This window comes from Erpetoichthys calabaricus, chromosome 10 (assembly GCF_900747795.2).
Source record: "Erpetoichthys calabaricus chromosome 10, fErpCal1.3, whole genome shotgun sequence".
In the NCBI taxonomy this organism is placed as follows: Eukaryota; Metazoa; Chordata; class Cladistia; order Polypteriformes; family Polypteridae; genus Erpetoichthys; species Erpetoichthys calabaricus.
This window is the reverse complement of record NC_041403.2, coordinates 54866526-54884187: the sequence shown is the minus strand read 5'-3', so window position 1 is coordinate 54884187 and position 17662 is coordinate 54866526. Positions and strand designations below refer to the sequence as shown.

The 17662-nt window shown below is 42.5% G+C and overlaps 1 protein-coding gene across 1 annotated transcript in view; it reads left to right on the top strand.

Moving 5' to 3' along the window:
• The window catches only part of armh1 (armadillo like helical domain containing 1), a 40656-nt gene that overhangs the window by 9176 nt on the left and 13818 nt on the right, over positions 1–17662 (top strand). The window contains exons 6-7 of the mRNA XM_028810583.2: positions 3304–3388; positions 6201–6317. Of these exons, the coding sequence (XP_028666416.2) occupies positions 3304–3388; positions 6201–6317 (202 nt within the window). The remainder of the gene's footprint in view (positions 1–3303; positions 3389–6200; positions 6318–17662) is intronic.

The window sequence follows — 17662 nt, the reverse complement described above, 5'->3', positions numbered from 1 at the left end:
GCTTCTTGCTGATACATCATTTTTTTATCACTTGCAGAATAAATTAAACTAACCAAAGCTACCACAAGAATAAAACACCTTTTTGTACCCAATATGCAACAGAAACAAGACTGTAGAATATTTTTTTATATAACAAGTTTTTATCATTATGAAAAACAGATTCAAAGTTAAATTCATCCTACACTAAGTACAAAATGAAACAGTTTGTTAATTGTGCTTTTTGCAGATGAATTTTATGTGCAGACTGTTATGGGCTCGTTTATTTTTTGCTTATTTAGTTATTTAGCTTATTTTTTAAATACAGATTTTCATATTATGTTATTAATTCTGTTTTTGATTTTGTTTTGTCTTTGTATTTTTGTAATATTTAGATTTTTTTTAAATTGTATTTATCCATTATTGTTTTATTTTATTATTTTTATTATTATCATTATTTATTATTATTTTAACCCAGCCACAGGGGATGCACAAACCAGTGTGTTTCTTCATGCCGGTCCCAAGCCTGAATAAATGGGGAGGGTTATGTCAGGAAGGGCATCCGGTGTAAAATTTTGCCAAATCAAAACAATTTTGGATGATCCACTGTGGCAACTCCGAACGGGAGCAGCCGAACAAAGAAGAAGAAGTTTATTTATTATTATTTTATGTGTCTTGTTACTTTTTATATAGTATTTTTTAAATCTGCCCTGTCTCCTTCATGTGGAGCCCAATGAGATAGGGCCATCTAATGATGCTGCCATGAGACTGCCTAGCAAGAATTTAATGTGAAGCTGAAGTTCTCATTTCAGATGTGGTATTACTTCATTTGGAATTTCATTTGATATTTTTGAATATTTCATTTTTTTCTGGTTTTGACCCCTGGCTCTTGGATAATGTGTTGCCTTTTGATTTGGTCTAGATTTGTTTGCCTTAGGTTTTGCCTTTTGGGTAAAATCTGCTTTTGCTCTATATTTGCCCTTTTTTCTGTCCTTCCTTTTGCACTCTTTTTGACTAATACATTCTTGGATTATAAAGTACTTTGTTTAGTTTTTGTATTTGAGGTTTCACAGTTTATCTCTTCTCCAGTTTTTTGTGACCTTCTATTTTGAACTTTTGCCAGCCTTAGCAGTATTTCTGTGCCTTATGAATGGGGGTTACGCTGCCTAGGGTAAGGTCAAATCCAGTGCCTCAGAGCAGCATTAAGGGTGGGTCTATCCTTTAATGTGGGTTTTTGGAGGCCTTCTTCCCTTTGTGTGTTTCATGCAACAATTAACACAACATAGACAAAAACAAACTTTCGAGATAATGTAAAAAATGTCACAATTTCAATCATTTTAGTTTCAGAATGCAGTAGACAATGGAAGGGCTACTTAATCTGCATTTGAATGTCAATGAGGCGTAAACAGGATTGCCAATGTTCTCAAGGGTTTTCTTTGGTGACTCAGATGTCCAATTACAGTCAAAAGGCATACTGTTAGATGGAATTTTCATTCAGTTTTTCCTGTTGACACTCATGATAGCAACATTCTGAGCTACACTGATCAGGCCTCCCTATCCCCAACAATTTCCTCTATCCTTTTCTGACAAATACCCAGATGCTAGCAGGATACCTGGTATATATAATCTCTCCAATTTATCATAGGTGTGCCCCTCGGACTTCTTACAGCAGGCTGTGCCTTGTACACTTTCCAATAGAGGATGTCATCTTAATGATATGCTAAAATCATTTCAACTGACTCCTCTCGATGTGGAGAAGCAGTGATTATACTTGAAGGCCCTGCTGCATTACTGAGCTCCTCACCCTGTCATAGACAGTGAGTCCAGTAAATTCTGAAAAGGAATGATCTTGTATTTTCAAGTAGGTGACATAGTGACACTAATTAGGCCTGATGTGTGTGATGGCCTGCTGTCCTACTCAAGGAAATTGACAGGATTGCCTTTGATGTCTTATAATTTAGTAATGGATAAGGGAGTTCAGAAAATGTGGGGATTAATGATTATTCATTGCTTATACTGAATATAATATTTACCACAAACACAACGTTTTAGCTACCATGCTACATTTTCATGCCCATTATTCGTTTGAACTTCCAGATCATGAGAAATCTGACAAATGAGAGGAGACCATTCACTTCACCAGGCTTGTTTTTTTAGCTACCAGCTACCCAGGGGTGTCGAACTCTGGGCCTGGAGGGCCACAGTGGCTGCAGGTTTTCATTCTAACCCTTTTCCTAATCAGTGAGCAGTTTTCACTTCTAATTAATTCCTTTTGCCCTCATTTCAATAGCCCTGTTTTTAAGGAGTCAATCCTCTGAATTGATTTGTTTCTTCATTAAATGTCAGCCAAACAGAAATGAGATGTGAAACGAGCCAACAGATGACCAGCTAAACTGGGATTTCAAACCCCAACCAATTTCACTCCAAACAGTCTCTTAATGAGAAGTTGATTCTTGATGTTAATTAAGCCCGTTATTTAATTCAATGGCATGTTGCTGCTCTCATTCTGCCACAGCAGATATTTCCAAATTTGTTGATTTTTCTGTTTTTCTAAGAACACCGTCAAAATGTTTTGGTGACCTGAGAGACCAACCTTACTGAAACCTTCACCTTTCTTTATTTTCAGATATTGTGTGATGGGCACAGGTGAGCTAGTCATCTGGTGGCTTGTTTGTCTCATTATTGTTTGGCTACTAATTAAGGAAAAAGAGACAACTAAGGGGCCTGAGACAAGTTAATTAAAACTAAAGCAAAATAAGTTAATTAGCAGTAAAAACGGCTCATTAATGAAGAAGATGGTTAAAATGAAAACACGCAGCCACTGCGGCCCTCGAGGACCGGAGTTCGACACCTGTGAGCTACACTGTCCCAACATCTTTTTCAGATATTTCTTAAAGGTTATCGATGCTTCTGCTTCAGCTACATGTCTTGGTAGATTGTTGCAGATTCCCACAACTCTCTGAGTAAACAATTGCTTCCTTGATTCAGTCTTAAACGCATTTCTCCTTAATTTCCACTGCTGTCCTCAAGTACATGTCAAATGTCGTTTTTAAAAAATTTTGGATGAATGCCAGCTCTCACTTTCTAAAGTAATATCTTGAAAAATCATCCAGTATGCTATACTTCACAATGTAAGTGGTGTTATTAGGATGGATCACTTTACGGTTCCTTAGTTTATTTAGTCCTCTTTAGAGAAGTCAATATTTAATTGGCAAAATTTTCAACATAGTCAGTTAACTGCACCAAATGGACTTGTTTAGAGGCTGATGCTCTTGATATTTTCCCCAAAGTGTATTTTTTTCATGAAAATTCCTTTGTTATTTACAGGCAATTGTGAAAACTGCTCATTCCAGTATTGTAGAGCCTCTTCTGAATGTTCTGAGATCCTTCCATCTTGAGGTGCAATATGAAGGTAAGTAGTGAAAAGCAGATGAAAATGAAATTAGCATCAACTTAGATTTTTTTTTTTGTAATTGATGTTATAAAAGGAACTCTGCAGTACATTAGAACATTAGAAAAGCTGTGACCAGAACAGCCTATTATGGCCAATGAGCTCATCCATTCTGTTCATCTAGATTGTCCAAGATAACATCTATTTGAGATTTGAAGGTTCCTAAAGTCCTACTCTCCACTCACATTACTTGTTAATTTATTCCATGTTTCTACAGTTCTTTGCATGAAGAAAAACACTTCAATCACTCCCCCTATTAATCTCTGTTTATTGAAACTGAAAAGGTTAAACTCTTTCAATCTATCCTCACAGCAAAACCTCTTAGTCTAGGAAACATCCTAGTCACTCTTCTCTAAACTTTCTCTAGCACTGCTAGGTCTTTTTTGTAATATGGAGACCCAAACTGAACACAGTACTCCAGACGAGGTCTCAGTAGTGTGCTATATAACTTAAGCATAACTTCCCTTGACTTGAACTCTACAACTTGTGATATATAGCCTAACATCTTATTAGCTTTCTTGAGTTCCTCTGTAAACTGGCTGGATGTAGAAAGTGATGAATCCACTATGACTCCTGCGTTCTTCTGCAGGTTCAAGTATCACACCTCCTGCTGTGTATTCAAATCTTACACCTGTACTTCCTACATGTAACACCTCATATTTATTTACATTAAATTCTATCTTCCACCAATCTGCTTAAGCCTGCATTCTACCCAAGTCCCTCTGTAACAATTGAGCTGATTACATTATCTGCCCTTCCACATTGTTTGTTATCATCTTAACCAAATTATTTTGATGATATTCTTGTCCACATCATTAATGTTTATTTAAAAGAGCAGCAGACACGCTGCTGATCCCTGAAGGAGACCATATTTAACATCATTCATTTCTGAAAAAGTTTTTGTCTCAGTTAAATATGTGCCCTAAACTCCTACCTCTTTTAGTTTGCTCACTAACATTTCATGTTGTATCTTATTGAAAGCTATCTGAAAATTAAGATAAATAATACAATATACACCTCTCTGATTGTACTTTGTTGCTTCCTCATGGAATTACAGCATATTAGTGAAATACAACCTACCTCACCTGAACCCATGATGACAATATGCTAAAACTCCTGTTCTAGACATTTGCTGGTTGATTTTCTTTTTAATGATTGCTTCCATTAATTTGCCTGTGATGCATGTTAAAATTATTGGCCTGTAGCTATTTGGATCTACCCAATCACCCTTTTTATACAATGGGATAATATTTGCTAGCCTCCAGTCTTTACAAAATTAAATGCTTGATTGTCTAATTCTACTAATGCGTCAAGCACTTATAGGTAAAAAGAATAAGTGAGCATAAAATTTCTAGGGATGGTATGTAAAGTACGTGTTATAGTGGCTAGCAAATAGAACTCCTTTTTCAGCAGTTGTAAACTGGAAATGTGAAACTTTGCCTTCTTTTAATGCAGACTGTATTATATATAGTATGTTATTGATTATTTTTTTTAAATAAAGTAATGTTTGGAGTTAAGGCATACTGAATGTAAGAGTGAAACTGTATTGTTTAGGTTCTTTAGAAGAATCAACAACATGTATTCATATATACAGTGGAACCTCAGGTCACGACTGTAATTCATTCCAAAACTCTGGTCGTAACCCGATTTGGTCGTGACCCAAAGTAATTTCCCCCCATAGGATTGTATGTAAATACAATTAATCCGTTCCAGACTGTACGAACTGTATGTATATATATATTTTTTAAAGATTTTTAAGCACAAATATAGTTAATTATACCATAGAATGCACTGCATAATAGTAAACTAAATGTAAAGACATTGAATAACACTGAGAAAACCTTGAACAACAGAGAAAACAAACATTGCAAGAGTTTGCGCTATAGCGCTACGAACTGCTTGCTAAAAACACTTTTTTTTATGAGTTTTAAGCACAGGGAAAAAAATGAACATTTGAAAAATCCATAATTTAATAAACCACCAAGAAAAGTAACATTGCAACAATGCACGCTATGAACCAATCGCTGTAAACAGAAGTGAAGTGGAGATTAAAATCCAATAGAAAAAAGTCTTCATTAAATACAACGAGGTTAAAACAATGCTCGAATCAGTCTCTTTAAAAACAAGCCCAGTGCATTCTTTAACCTTATGTGACCAGCGGGGCCGGATTAAGACGAAACTGGGCCTGATGCTGCAGCGCAAAAAAGACCTATTTTTTCTCTGCATCATTGATGCATGTGCATTCAACACTCATTTGTCTGTTTTCATCTGGGCCTATTTCAGGAATGGGCCTAATGCTGCAGCATCAATAGCACCCACCTTAATCCGGCCCTGGTGACCAGCCCTCTCTCTCTCTCGTGTGTGTGTGTCTCTTGTGCACGTGTGTGTGTGTGTCTCTCTCTTGCTCGCGCACGCGCGTGCGTGTGTGTGTGTATCTCTCTCGCGTGCGTGTGTGTCTGTCTCTGTCTCTCTCTCTCGCGCGCGCTCGCGCTGTCTCTAGCTCGCTCTCTCTCTCACTCTCTCACAGGGAGAGACTGAACACGTGCGGAAATCATCAGTGCGCACAAACCGAAAGGGAAACTGGCTTGTTCGTATAACAAGTGTGTGGTCGTGAACAGATGCAAAAGTTTGGCAAACGTTTTGGTAGTAACCCGATTTGTATATGTTCAGAGACGTTCGTGAACTGAGGTTCTACTGTAACTGAAAGTGCAAATCTGGATGAAAATTATAATATAACAGAAGCCAACAGCATGACAATTTTATTTGTTTTCAGCAATTGAGATGATACAAGAACTCATGAATTATGAAGTTAGGCCAGCTCTGCTGAAGGGCCTGGTTCCACTTCTCAAGCCATCCAAGGAGGGGCTTCAAAGATCCAAAATACTGAATGGTGAGTGAGTTTTAATTTAAATCTATCTAAGGTATCTGTATAAAACGACGAAACATACAACATCTGTGCCCTGGTTTAATGTCATCTGCCATCCACAAGAACGCTGCAACAAAGGGAACAAGAAGCACAATGAAAGAGGGCTGTGAGGGATAGAATGTCCAATGAACAAAGGCAACAAGACACAGAAAGAAAAAGGAACATAAGGGCTAGCATATCCAATAAACGTAAGGTTCTTAAATGCACAACGTAATCAAAACAAATGGACTTACCATTGTAGCATTGGTCCTGTTTTAATAAACGTACATTTCACTATGAAAGTAATTGTATATTGCATTCTCTAATGTAACCTCCTAGCATTATGACTTGGGGCATTTGAAGGAATTGTGTGACACTTAAAGATGTGCTTTTGGAAGCTGCTGTTGGGTTCATAACAGGAGGAGATAGCCAAAGAACAACCTCCATGATGGTTCATATGCAAATGAAATGGAATTTGCTCAGTATTGGGATAGACATATATAGGCATAGATCCACCTATGACCAGAATAAATGGCAATGTCCACTGATGATGAACGGGGAATGTTCACTCTTCAGTGCATGCCAAGTGATGAGTGTGTGTTACAGATGAGATATTAGCACTTAAAACTAGGCTTTGAGAAGTGGAGCATTACTTCAATGCTGGGGAAGAAGTCAGAGCTTGTGAAGGAGGCTAAAAAGGAGCAGCTAGGTATAGTCTGAAGCTCATTTCACAAAGACAGGGTATTTGGGAATAACACATGCAAAATGTCATCTTTACATCCAGTATGTCACACTTTTCATTCAGGTGAATCAATCATATATAAAAAAAGGTAATTGGATGGATTCTATTAACAATAAGCAAGTTTGTATATCATCTGTCACAGGTGTATTTATGGAAGCAGTCAGAATGGCAAAATTGAACAACACAATTACATCAATTACATATACATTAGTAAAAAAGGCAACATGGATTTAGATATGAGAAATTGTTTTTCACAAATAAGCCAAAATTTTATGAGGACTCAACAGAATAATTTGGTCAGATAGATAGATAGATAGTGTCAGAAACTCGACACAGAGTCATGAAAAGGTTTGGGGCAACCACCTGTATAATTGGTTTCCTGGCTGCAAAGTTGCATAAATAAATACAGCACTGCTGTGCACAAAACCAAGTCCAAAACAGAACTGAGGGAATAGGGAAAAGGTGCAGGCTTTTAAAGGGGAAGACAGGAAGTGAGATCATAGGGGTCTGGCTCATGAAGGTCTTCAGCCATTGGTTCGAGCCCGGACGTGACATCACAGGGGCCGGAACCGGCAAGGTCTCCTTCTATAGGCTCGGTCCCAGAAGTGACGTCAAGAGAACCAGGTGGAATCTCCCATGAATGGTCTACAGGAAAGAGAGAAAAAGACATACATCCCGGTATGCCTCGGAACTGCCCTTACTCAAGCCCTTTAGCTGCCTCCCATGAGCACGTGTGTGACAAGGCCCCCCCATCAGCCCAGACTCGTTGGGTCGGGCGACCCTGACCAAAAGGTCGTGAACCCGAGAAAGAGCATCAGTGTTGGTGTGAAGAGAGCCCCGGCAGTGGACGAGCGAAAACTTGTAGGGCTGGAGGTCAAGAAACCACCTGGTTACCCGCAGATTCGACTCCCTGTGCGGGGCCATCCACTGTAAAGGTGCATGGTCCGTGACAAGGGTGAATTCCCGGCCCAACAGGTAGTACCTCATCTGAGTAATCACCCATTTAATCGCCAAAGCCTCCCTTTCCACCGCTGCATACCTGGTCTCCCAGTCCAACAGTTTCCGGCTCAGGAACATGATGGGGTGTTCCACACCATCGACACTTTGGCTCAGCACAGCCCCCAGGCCTGTGTCCGAAGCGTCCGTCTGGAGGATGAAAGGCAAAGATAAGTTAGGTGCCTTCAAAATAGGTGCGGATGTAAGGGCCTGCTTCAAGTCACTAAATGCAGCGCCTGTCTTTTCAGTCCATACCACAATGTTCGGGGCCCTCTTCTTTGTCAAATCAGTCAAGGGCGCCGCTCTCTCTGAGAACCGGGGCACAAACCGGTGGTTTTACCCCGCTAACATGAGAAAGGCTTGGACCTGCCACTTGGTTCGTGGACGGGGCCATTTCAAAATGGCATCTACTTTGGAGCACTGTGGCCTCACGGTATCCCGACCCACCAGGTAGCCTAAATACTTGGCTTTGCTCAATCCAAAGAAACATTTCTTGGGATTAATCCAAAGCCCGGCCTCCCCCAGCGTCCGCAATACCGCTCGGACATGCTGTAGGTGTTCCATCCACGTGCTGGAATAGATAACCACGTCATCCAGGTAGGCAGCACTGTATGAGTTATGAGGCCAGAGCACTTTGTCCACCCAAATGGAAGGACACAATACTGCCAGTGTCCGCTAGGGGTGCTAAACACGGTTTTAACCTTCGCAGAGTTTGTTAAAGGAACCTGCCAGTACCCCTTTGTCATGTCCAGTGTGGTCAAATATTGAGCCTGCCCAAGCCTCTCGAGGAGGTCGTCCACTCGTGGCATTGGATAGGCATCAAATTGGGAGACTTGATTAAGCCGACGGAAGTCATTGCAAAACCTTCAACTCCCGTCAGGCTTAGCGACCAATACAATGGGACTGGACCAGGGACTATGACTTTCCTCGATCACACCTAGTTCCAGGATGTGCTTAATCTCAAGCTCCACTTCAGCCCTTTTTGCCTCGGGAAGACAATACGGGCGTTCTCGGACTTTAACCCCTGGCTCTGTCACAATGTTGTGCTCAATCAGAGAGGGTTTTCACTCACTACCTCCAGGACAGACAGGATAACCGTTTCCAGCTCCCGCCATTGTCTGGAACTTAAATCCGCACCGAAGTTAAGGCTAGCCATGTGAGCAAAGAGTGAGCAGGATTGACCGGAGGAGGGATCGGGATCCCTGTCCTTCCACGGTTTCAGCAGGTTCACATGATAAACCTACTCCCTCGGCCGACGATTGGGTTGACTCACCAAATAGTCGACGAGTCCTTTCCTCTCCTTAACTTCGTAGGGGCTTTGCCAATGGGCAAGCAATTTAGAGTGGGAGGTAGGCATTAGGACCATGACACGAACTCCCGGTGAGATGTGCTGCGGTTGTAATATCAGACCTGTGCTGCTTGGGCCTCTTCCATGTGACTTTTAAGGAGGGGCCGAATCTTACCAAATCTATCACGTAATTGCGCGATATATTCCAGTATTTTTGTACAGGAAAGAGCCTCTTCTTCCCAACCTTCTTTTAGGATATCTAATATGCCCCAGGGTTGTTGCCCATACAATAATTCAAAAGGGGAGAACCCCGTGGAGGCTTGTGGGACTTCCCGGTAGGCAAAAAGGATGAGGGGGAGGAGCTGGTCCCAGTTCTTCCCATCCTCGATAATCCTCATTTACTTGAGAGTCTGATTAAATCTCTCTACCAGACTGTCGGTTTGAGGATGATACACTGCGGTCTTTAGATGCTTTATTTTAAGTAACTTGGCAGTCTTCTTGAACGTCTCCAAGGTAAAGGGTGTCCCTTGGTCCGTTAGGACCTCCTTCGGAATACCAACACACGCAAAGACCCCTAGTAATTCCCGTGCAATGGCTTTAGAAGTAGCTGAGCGCAATGGAACAGCTTCGGGGTATTTGGTAGCATAATCCACGAGGACTAAAATGTACTTGTGTCCTCGGGCTGAGGGCTCTAGAGGTCTGACTAAATCGACCCCAAATCGGTGGAATGGAATATAAATCAGGGGAAAAGGAACGAGAGGAACACAGTCCTTCCTAAGAATTTGTCGCAATTGACACTCCGGGCAAGAAGTGCAAAAGCGACAAACCTCCTCATTGATTCCCGGCCAATAGAAACGGAGCTTGATCCGCTCCAGGGTTTTCTCAGTGCCCAAGTGGCCACCTAGGAGGTGGGCATGTGCTAACTCACAGACCTGCCACCGGAAGGTCCACAGGATTAGCAGTAGCCGTCTCTCCTGCCCATCATGCATTGCTGCGTGATAGAGAAGGTCGTTGTCTAACACAAAGTGAGGGCCCTGTGGCATTGACTGGTTAGTGCGCTGGCCATTGACTAGGACCTCTGCATTTTTTGCAAACTTCAGGGAGTCGTCGTTCCATTGCTCCCTTTTAAAAGAAGCCGGCGTCCCTTTAAATTGAAACCGCAGAAGGGAGAGAGGGTCTGGGACGACCTCAAGGGGAATGGTTTCCTCCCGTTCCGTCTCTGCGCTGGTGGATGATGCATCGGGATGCGACAGTCCGGGAGTTGCCGCGTCACTCAAGGAGGCCACTGCGTCTGTCTCTGCCGGCTGGTTACACGGCGTGGAGGCAGCCTGAGACGGCTCATCCCCGTCTATAATTAGGCCCAAGTTAACACCAGGAGTGGTATGTGTCTCACCGCATTTAATTTTTGACCAGTCCCGCCCCAGTATCACCGGGTGTGGTGGATTCAGAAGGATGGCCACGGTTAGTTTTCATACCGATTCTCCGTAACTATTGTGACAAGCGGTGGAGCTGTACCAACGGATTTCTCCGTGGACACAGGCTATACTGGTCTTAATTGGTTTCCTGGCTGCAAAGTTGTGTAAATAAATACAGCACCGCTGTGCACAAAACCGAGTCCAAAACAGAACTGAGGGAATAGGGAAAAGGTGCAGGCTTTTAAAGGGGAAGACAGGAAGTGAGATCATAGAGGTTGGGCTCATGAAGGTCTTCAGCCATTGGTTCAAGCCCGGAAGGGACATCACAGGGGCCGGAGCCGGCAAGGTCTCCTTCCATAGGCTCGGTCCCGGAAGTGACGTCAAGAGAGTCAGGTGGAATCTCCCATGTATGGTCTACAGGAAAAGGAGAAAAAGAGTCAGTGCACTTTGCCACATCCCGGTATGCCTCGGAACTTCCCTTACTCAAGCCCTTTAGCTGCCTCCCATGTGCACATGTGTGACAATAGATAGATAGATAGATTTACCATTTAACAAAGTCATTGATTAGGTTCCTATACTCCTCCTCCTGCCCACTCCTGATGTAGCCCACGACAGCAATGTCGTCAGCGAACTTTTGCACGTGGCAGGACTCCGAGTTGTATTGGAAGTCCGATGTATATAGGCTGAACAGGACCGGAGAAAGTACAGTCCCCTGTGGCGCTCCTGTGTTGCTGACCACAATGTCAGATGTGCAGTCCCCAAGACGCACATACTGAGGTCTATCTTTAAGATAGTCCACGATCCATGCTACCAGGTATGAATCTGTTCCCATCTCTGTCAGCTTGTCCCTAAGGAGCAGAGGTTGGACTGTGTTGAAGGCGCTAGAGAAGTCCAGAAACATAATTCTTACTGCACCACTGCCTCTGTCCAAGTGGGAGAGGGATCGGTGTAGCATGTAGACGATGGCATCCTCCTCTCCCACCTTCTCCTGGTATGCGAACTGCAGAGGGTCGAGGGCATGGCAGACCTGTGGCCTCAGGTGGTGAAGCAGCAGCCGCTCCATGGTCTTCATCACATGTGACGTCAGGGCGATAGGCCTGAAGTCATTCATCTCACTAAGACGTGATGCCTTTGGGACTGGGGTGATGCAAGATGTTTTCCAAAGCCTCGGGACTCTCCCCTGTTCCAGGCTCAGGTTGAAGATGCGCTGTAGAGGACTCCCCAGCTCCAACGCACAGGCTTTCAGCAGTTGTGGCGATACTCCATCTGGACCCACTGCTTTGCTGGCACATAGTCTCCTCAGCTCTCTGTTTACCTGGGCTGCTGTAATTGTGGGTGGGGGGAAACTCTCTCCTATGCTGGTATCAGCAGAAGGATGGGTGGAGGGTGCAGTACTCTTAGGTGAGAGTGGGTTAGGGTGGTCAAACCTGTTAAAGAAGTTGTTCATCAGGTTTGCTCTCTCCATGTCTCTCTCGATGGTGGCACCCCGCTTCGAGCTGCAGCCAGTGATGATCTTCATCCCATCCCACACTTTCTTCATGCTGTTATTCTGCAACTTCTGCTTTCTCCTGTACTGCTCCTTCACCACCCTGAGCTGGACTCGGAGTTCCTTCTGCACGCGCTTGAGCTCATGCTGATCACCGCCTTTAAAAGCCCTTTTTTCTGGTTCAAAAGGCCCTTGATGTCACTTGTAATCCATGGCTTGTTGTTAGCATAGCAGCGTACAGTTCTTACTGGAACTTCAATGTCCATACAGAAGTTGATGTAGTCAGTAGTGCAGTCAACAACCTCCTCAATGTTCTCACTATATGATCCCTGCAGGGTATCCCAGTCTGTAGTTCCAAAGCAGTGGCCACGTATGATATTATTCATCTTGATTTAAAAAAAAAAGCTTTCATATAATCATATAAAAGATTTTAGTGATCAACATAAAAGAAGAAGGAAGACAAAATATTAAAAACAACAAGTTATAATAATTGCTTGTGAGACTTTCCCAGACACCACCAGTCGGAAACCACATCTTTATAAAACTCACACGTTTATTTAAGCACAAATCAACACAGTCCCAAACACACACAGTGTACTGAGCACTAATCACTCCTCTTTCGGACTTCTCTCAATGTTCTTGGCCGCCTTTCCTCTTCTCCTGGGAGCTTTGTCCTACTCCCACTCCTGACTCTGGTTCCCAGATTGCTGGAAGGTGGCGCCTTTTATCCCTGCCCGGATGTGCTCCAGGTGTCTAATGACGTCCTTCCGGCAGCACTTCCTGTTGTGGCGGAAGTGCTGCCCTTTGCCCCAGAAGCACTCCGGGCATCCTTGACAGGTTCCTCCGCCATCTTGTCGAGTGTGGCGGAAGTAACTATTTCCAGGTCCCACGAGGTTTAAGGCGCCCTCTGGCAGTGGCCATGGGTCCCAACGAGTTATAATCTTTTCTCTCTTTTCCCGTAGTCCTCTCCTGCCCCAAGGCGGTTGCCCCCTCGTGGCCCGGAAGCTATTCTTGCCACCTTCCGGTCCTTTTAGGCGTCCCTACCAGGTCAGAACCCCAGTCGTCTGTGACATGCTATATGGGAGAAGATTTGTTGAATATATCTCTAAAATCAACATATTTATAATGTAAGATCTCCACTGATACATACTGAACAACAGGAGCATCATTTTGTTACACAATGTTCAAAACATGATTTTCCCCAAGATGCTATTTCTGCTGAAGCCCAGTTTATTACTGGATTGTGCTTTTTTTAACCAGGAAGAAAAAAACTGTCCAACTGGGTTTTGAATTACAAAGAAAATGAATGTTTAAAAATGCAGTTTTCCTACAGGTTGTTTTAGGGTTAGGATCATGAATTTCCAGAGTCCTTTATTTATGGGACCATCATCAACAGAAAGTTCCCTTGGTTTAAACTTCAGTAGTACTTGATTAATTCCTAGTTAAGTCAGTAATTCAGAACTAACAAAAGTCATCAGCCACTCCAGAATCAACAAGAGCAGAATAATTCCTAGTCTGAATTTTATTTTTACCTTTACAATCAAACTGTTATCTGTGAGGGTTTGACTGCAATTTCCAACTCCAGCAAACCTATAATAGAGTTAGTTTTTCAGTTTTCCTGAGGCTTAGGACAGGCTTATGTATTAGTTTAAGCTTAATTCTGTAGGCCACTGCAAATCCTTAGTTTGACTAAGCAGGTTTATTGTAGCTGATCGATTAACACTATGCTTCAGTTTCCCACTCATTTAGCCTTGTACCAATTATAAAGTTAACCTTATATCTGCTGCTATTATCTTAACCACCTTGGCATTAACCCCATAGGATGATCTGGGCTCGGAATTCTAGTCTATTCTTTACTTTAAGGAAAACTGATGCATACGTCACTATATGACCGAATCGCTGTGATATGCATGGTGACTCCAGTTCATTGAATGTGTCAAGCTGCAGCATAGTGCAGTACGTGCGTGTAAAAATGTCAAAATGATTGCAATCAAGTGGAAGGATGGACAAGAAAGTTGTCTGCCTCCTAAGCACTGTTCACAATGCAGCAATTGTCAATGTTTGTGCCAGAGGAAATGTGGAAGTCACTATTCCTTGCACTGTGGTAGGCTCTAATAACACAATGAGTGGTGTCATTTGTGTGGTTCAGCCACTGACCTTCTAACCTGTCATGCTCAATCAACAAAAAAAAATTTACAAAATAATCTTATGACATCTGCTCGGGCAGAGTTCATGTACATTGGTGACTGGGTCATAACATGTCACATGAGGTATGCATACTAAATCTGCAATAGTACAAACGCAGATACTAAACATATCTTTTTTATTGTGATATTGGTATTTACATGTTTCTGTTACACTTAATAACATTTTTTGTTGTTGAAAACAAAATTAACATTTTTGGCTTGTTTTCTCCAGGGTAAACACAATAATAAGGTGACTACAGAAACCTATTTAATCACTAATTGTTTTTTCCATTTTTATGTGTTTTGGAGTCCAAAAGGTGAATGTTTGAGGAAGTATCCTAAAGTAAAACTACATGAATGGTGCATGTCATATATCTAATAAAGAAGTAATGTTTTAGCTCTGTGAATGATGTAGATTTAAAGCTGTTGTCAAAGTGCAATATGCACTTATTCAGAAACCCCGTATACTTCCTTTAATTCCTGAGAACCTCATGTTGTGTAGGATTTGAGGTTCTTTACTGCTATTTCTACAACTACAACAAATGTGAGGTGGTGTACTAGAAAGTCTTTTGTTGCATGCAAATTCTAATAATACCTGTTGAAAGAACATCATAAGATTGTTAACCTGCTTTATAATGTTTTAACATACTACTAAACTTGTTTTATTCTCTCAAAAACTCATCTCGGGCTCACAGATTTTTATTTTTGTCCAAATTTCTGTTCTGTCAAGGTGAGACAAACATTAGCAGACCCAAAGGCTAAATAAACCAGAAATAGGAAATGAAAGACAAAAAAGTTTATAATCTCATCTTAACTGAGGAGGCAGAGGTCCTTACAAGGCTGGCATTTCCAGGTCAGTCCTCTTCCAACACAGGCTCACCCTCACACTGTAAAAATTAGCTATGGACCCAAAACCAAATTAAACATGAAACATGCATGGAAAGTTTATTTAGCTGCCTTAGTAATGGACGGCCAGTTGATGGAATGGATGCTATTTGGTCACTATGTAGTCTAACTGGGAAGATGTCAATAATGGAGACACACTTTTTTTTATTATCAAAACACATGCTCGAAATCTACCACCCAGGTTCCAGAGATATTACTGAAAATCTTTTGTCCCTGTATTTTTGGTGCAGGAGCTGTTTCCTGAAATTCCTTTAAGGTAGGCCGAGAGCTCCAAGTGTGTATCTTGTTTAATCTTTAAAATATGGACAGAGAATCAAACCTTTACTGAGGCTTGGAAAGCACTCAGTATAAAGACCTCTGGACTGCTTTTCTGCAAGTTGCAAATAACCTAATGCACTTGGGCCCATCTAACTGTGATGTCTGGCATGCACTAGAGGGTTTCTAAGCCAAGTATGAATCAATTGGGACAAAAATCAGCACTTTCAAATTTGCTTCTTTCTTGGAAAAGACTGATGTTGATTTATATAAGTAAGGAAGAGGACTTTGGCTCAGTTAGAATAATTTAAGTGCCTCTAAATATTGCTTGTGAGTAATGGTAGAAGGGATCATTGGATTGACCATTAGATTAGTGCGGAAATGGCAGTACTTGTGGGTATTTCACTGGACTGTGGAGAAACAGTTAAAACTCTGTATTTTTATGCAGTGCACATCCCAATGAGCTGTAGGTAAAGAGCAAAGAAAGCTAAGTGGTGGAGTTGTACAATAGAGTTCAGTCTTGGTGACAAGCACAGTATAGTACTACCACTGCTGCTTCAGATCAAGAGAATCTGTTGAGGAGATGTGATCATTTGGGAGGATAGCCACTAGACTCCTTCCAAGGGAGGTGTACTAAGCACATTCATCTTTGAGGAAACCTTGAAGACAGATCTAGGAATTATATTTTTGCTGGCCTGAGTACAGCTAGGAATTTCACAGAAAAAAGACTAAAGATCAGAAAGAAGAAAGATCTCTTCTGCTCACACTCTAAACATTGCAGATCTCATTAGAACAGATTCTGCACAGTTGTATATGGCTGGGTGTTTTCTGAATATTCCAGTCTCTCAGCTATCTCTTACATGTGATCTTTACGTTAATTGATCTTTCTAAGCTGGCATGTTGTGATTGGGTGTGTGTTTAGGTGTGTCCTGCAGTGTTGTCCCATGTAGGAGTAATTCCTTACTTGCACCTTATACTGCTGGGAGAGGCTTTGGGTCCCCACAATCCTGTAATGGACTGAGTGTTTCAGAAAATGAAAGGATCTACATACAGTATGTTGTCATGGAGTGTGGTCGAATCAGCTCTCTTCTAGTTAAGCCTCAGGTTTTATATTGCTATAGGTGGATTGTATCAAACTGCATCAGACTCAACAAGGAGCTCAAGAGTGTGTTCTGTCAAAGCAGTAATTGAGCTTCTGTTTAAACAACCCTATTCACTTTTGCAATCCTGAGATACACCTCCCAGCTTGTCAGCCTTTCTCTGTTTCAGGCAAAAACCATCCTCTGGATGGAACACATTATACATTGTGAAACACGCCCAGACACCACCAGTCGGAGACCACATCTTTATAAAACACACGTTTATTTTCTTCTTTTCACAACACCATACACAGTCCCACACAACAAACTGTGCTTCCCAGCACCAATCACCTCTATCACGGGCCTTTCTCTCACTGTCCGTGGGCTGCCTTTTCCTCTCTCCACAGGAGCTTCGTCCTGCTCCCACTCCCGACTCCAGGTCCCTGATTGGAGGGAGGCAGCCCCTTTTATTCTCACCTGGATGAGCTCCAGGTGCTCTGCCTGACGACACTTCCTGTTGTGGCGGAAGTGTCAGGAGAGCACCCGGAAGCACTCCAGGTGTCCCTGGAAGGATCATCGTCCATGTTCCCGGGTGTGGCGGAAGTAGACATTTCCCGGGCTCCATGAGACTTGGGGCACCCCCTGGCATTGGGCACGGGCTCCAACGGGCTTGAGCCTCCTTGCTCCCCTTCCGTGGCCCTCTCCCGATCCAGGGCGGTTGCCCCCTCATGGCCCGGAAGACGAATACGCCACCTCCCGGTCCTTCCAGGCGTCCCAGCCGGGTCTGTCCCCCAGCCTCCTGCGACAATATATATGCGCTACAAGACTTGTTTGTGTGCATACATGGACCTGTGTCTGTGGGGCTTTTTATCTGGCTACTTCAATTTTCTTCCCATATCCTCAAAGCCATATAGGTTAGGTTAACTGGCGATTTTAAATTGGGTCTGTGTTGAGTGTGTGTGTGTGTATTTTTGCAT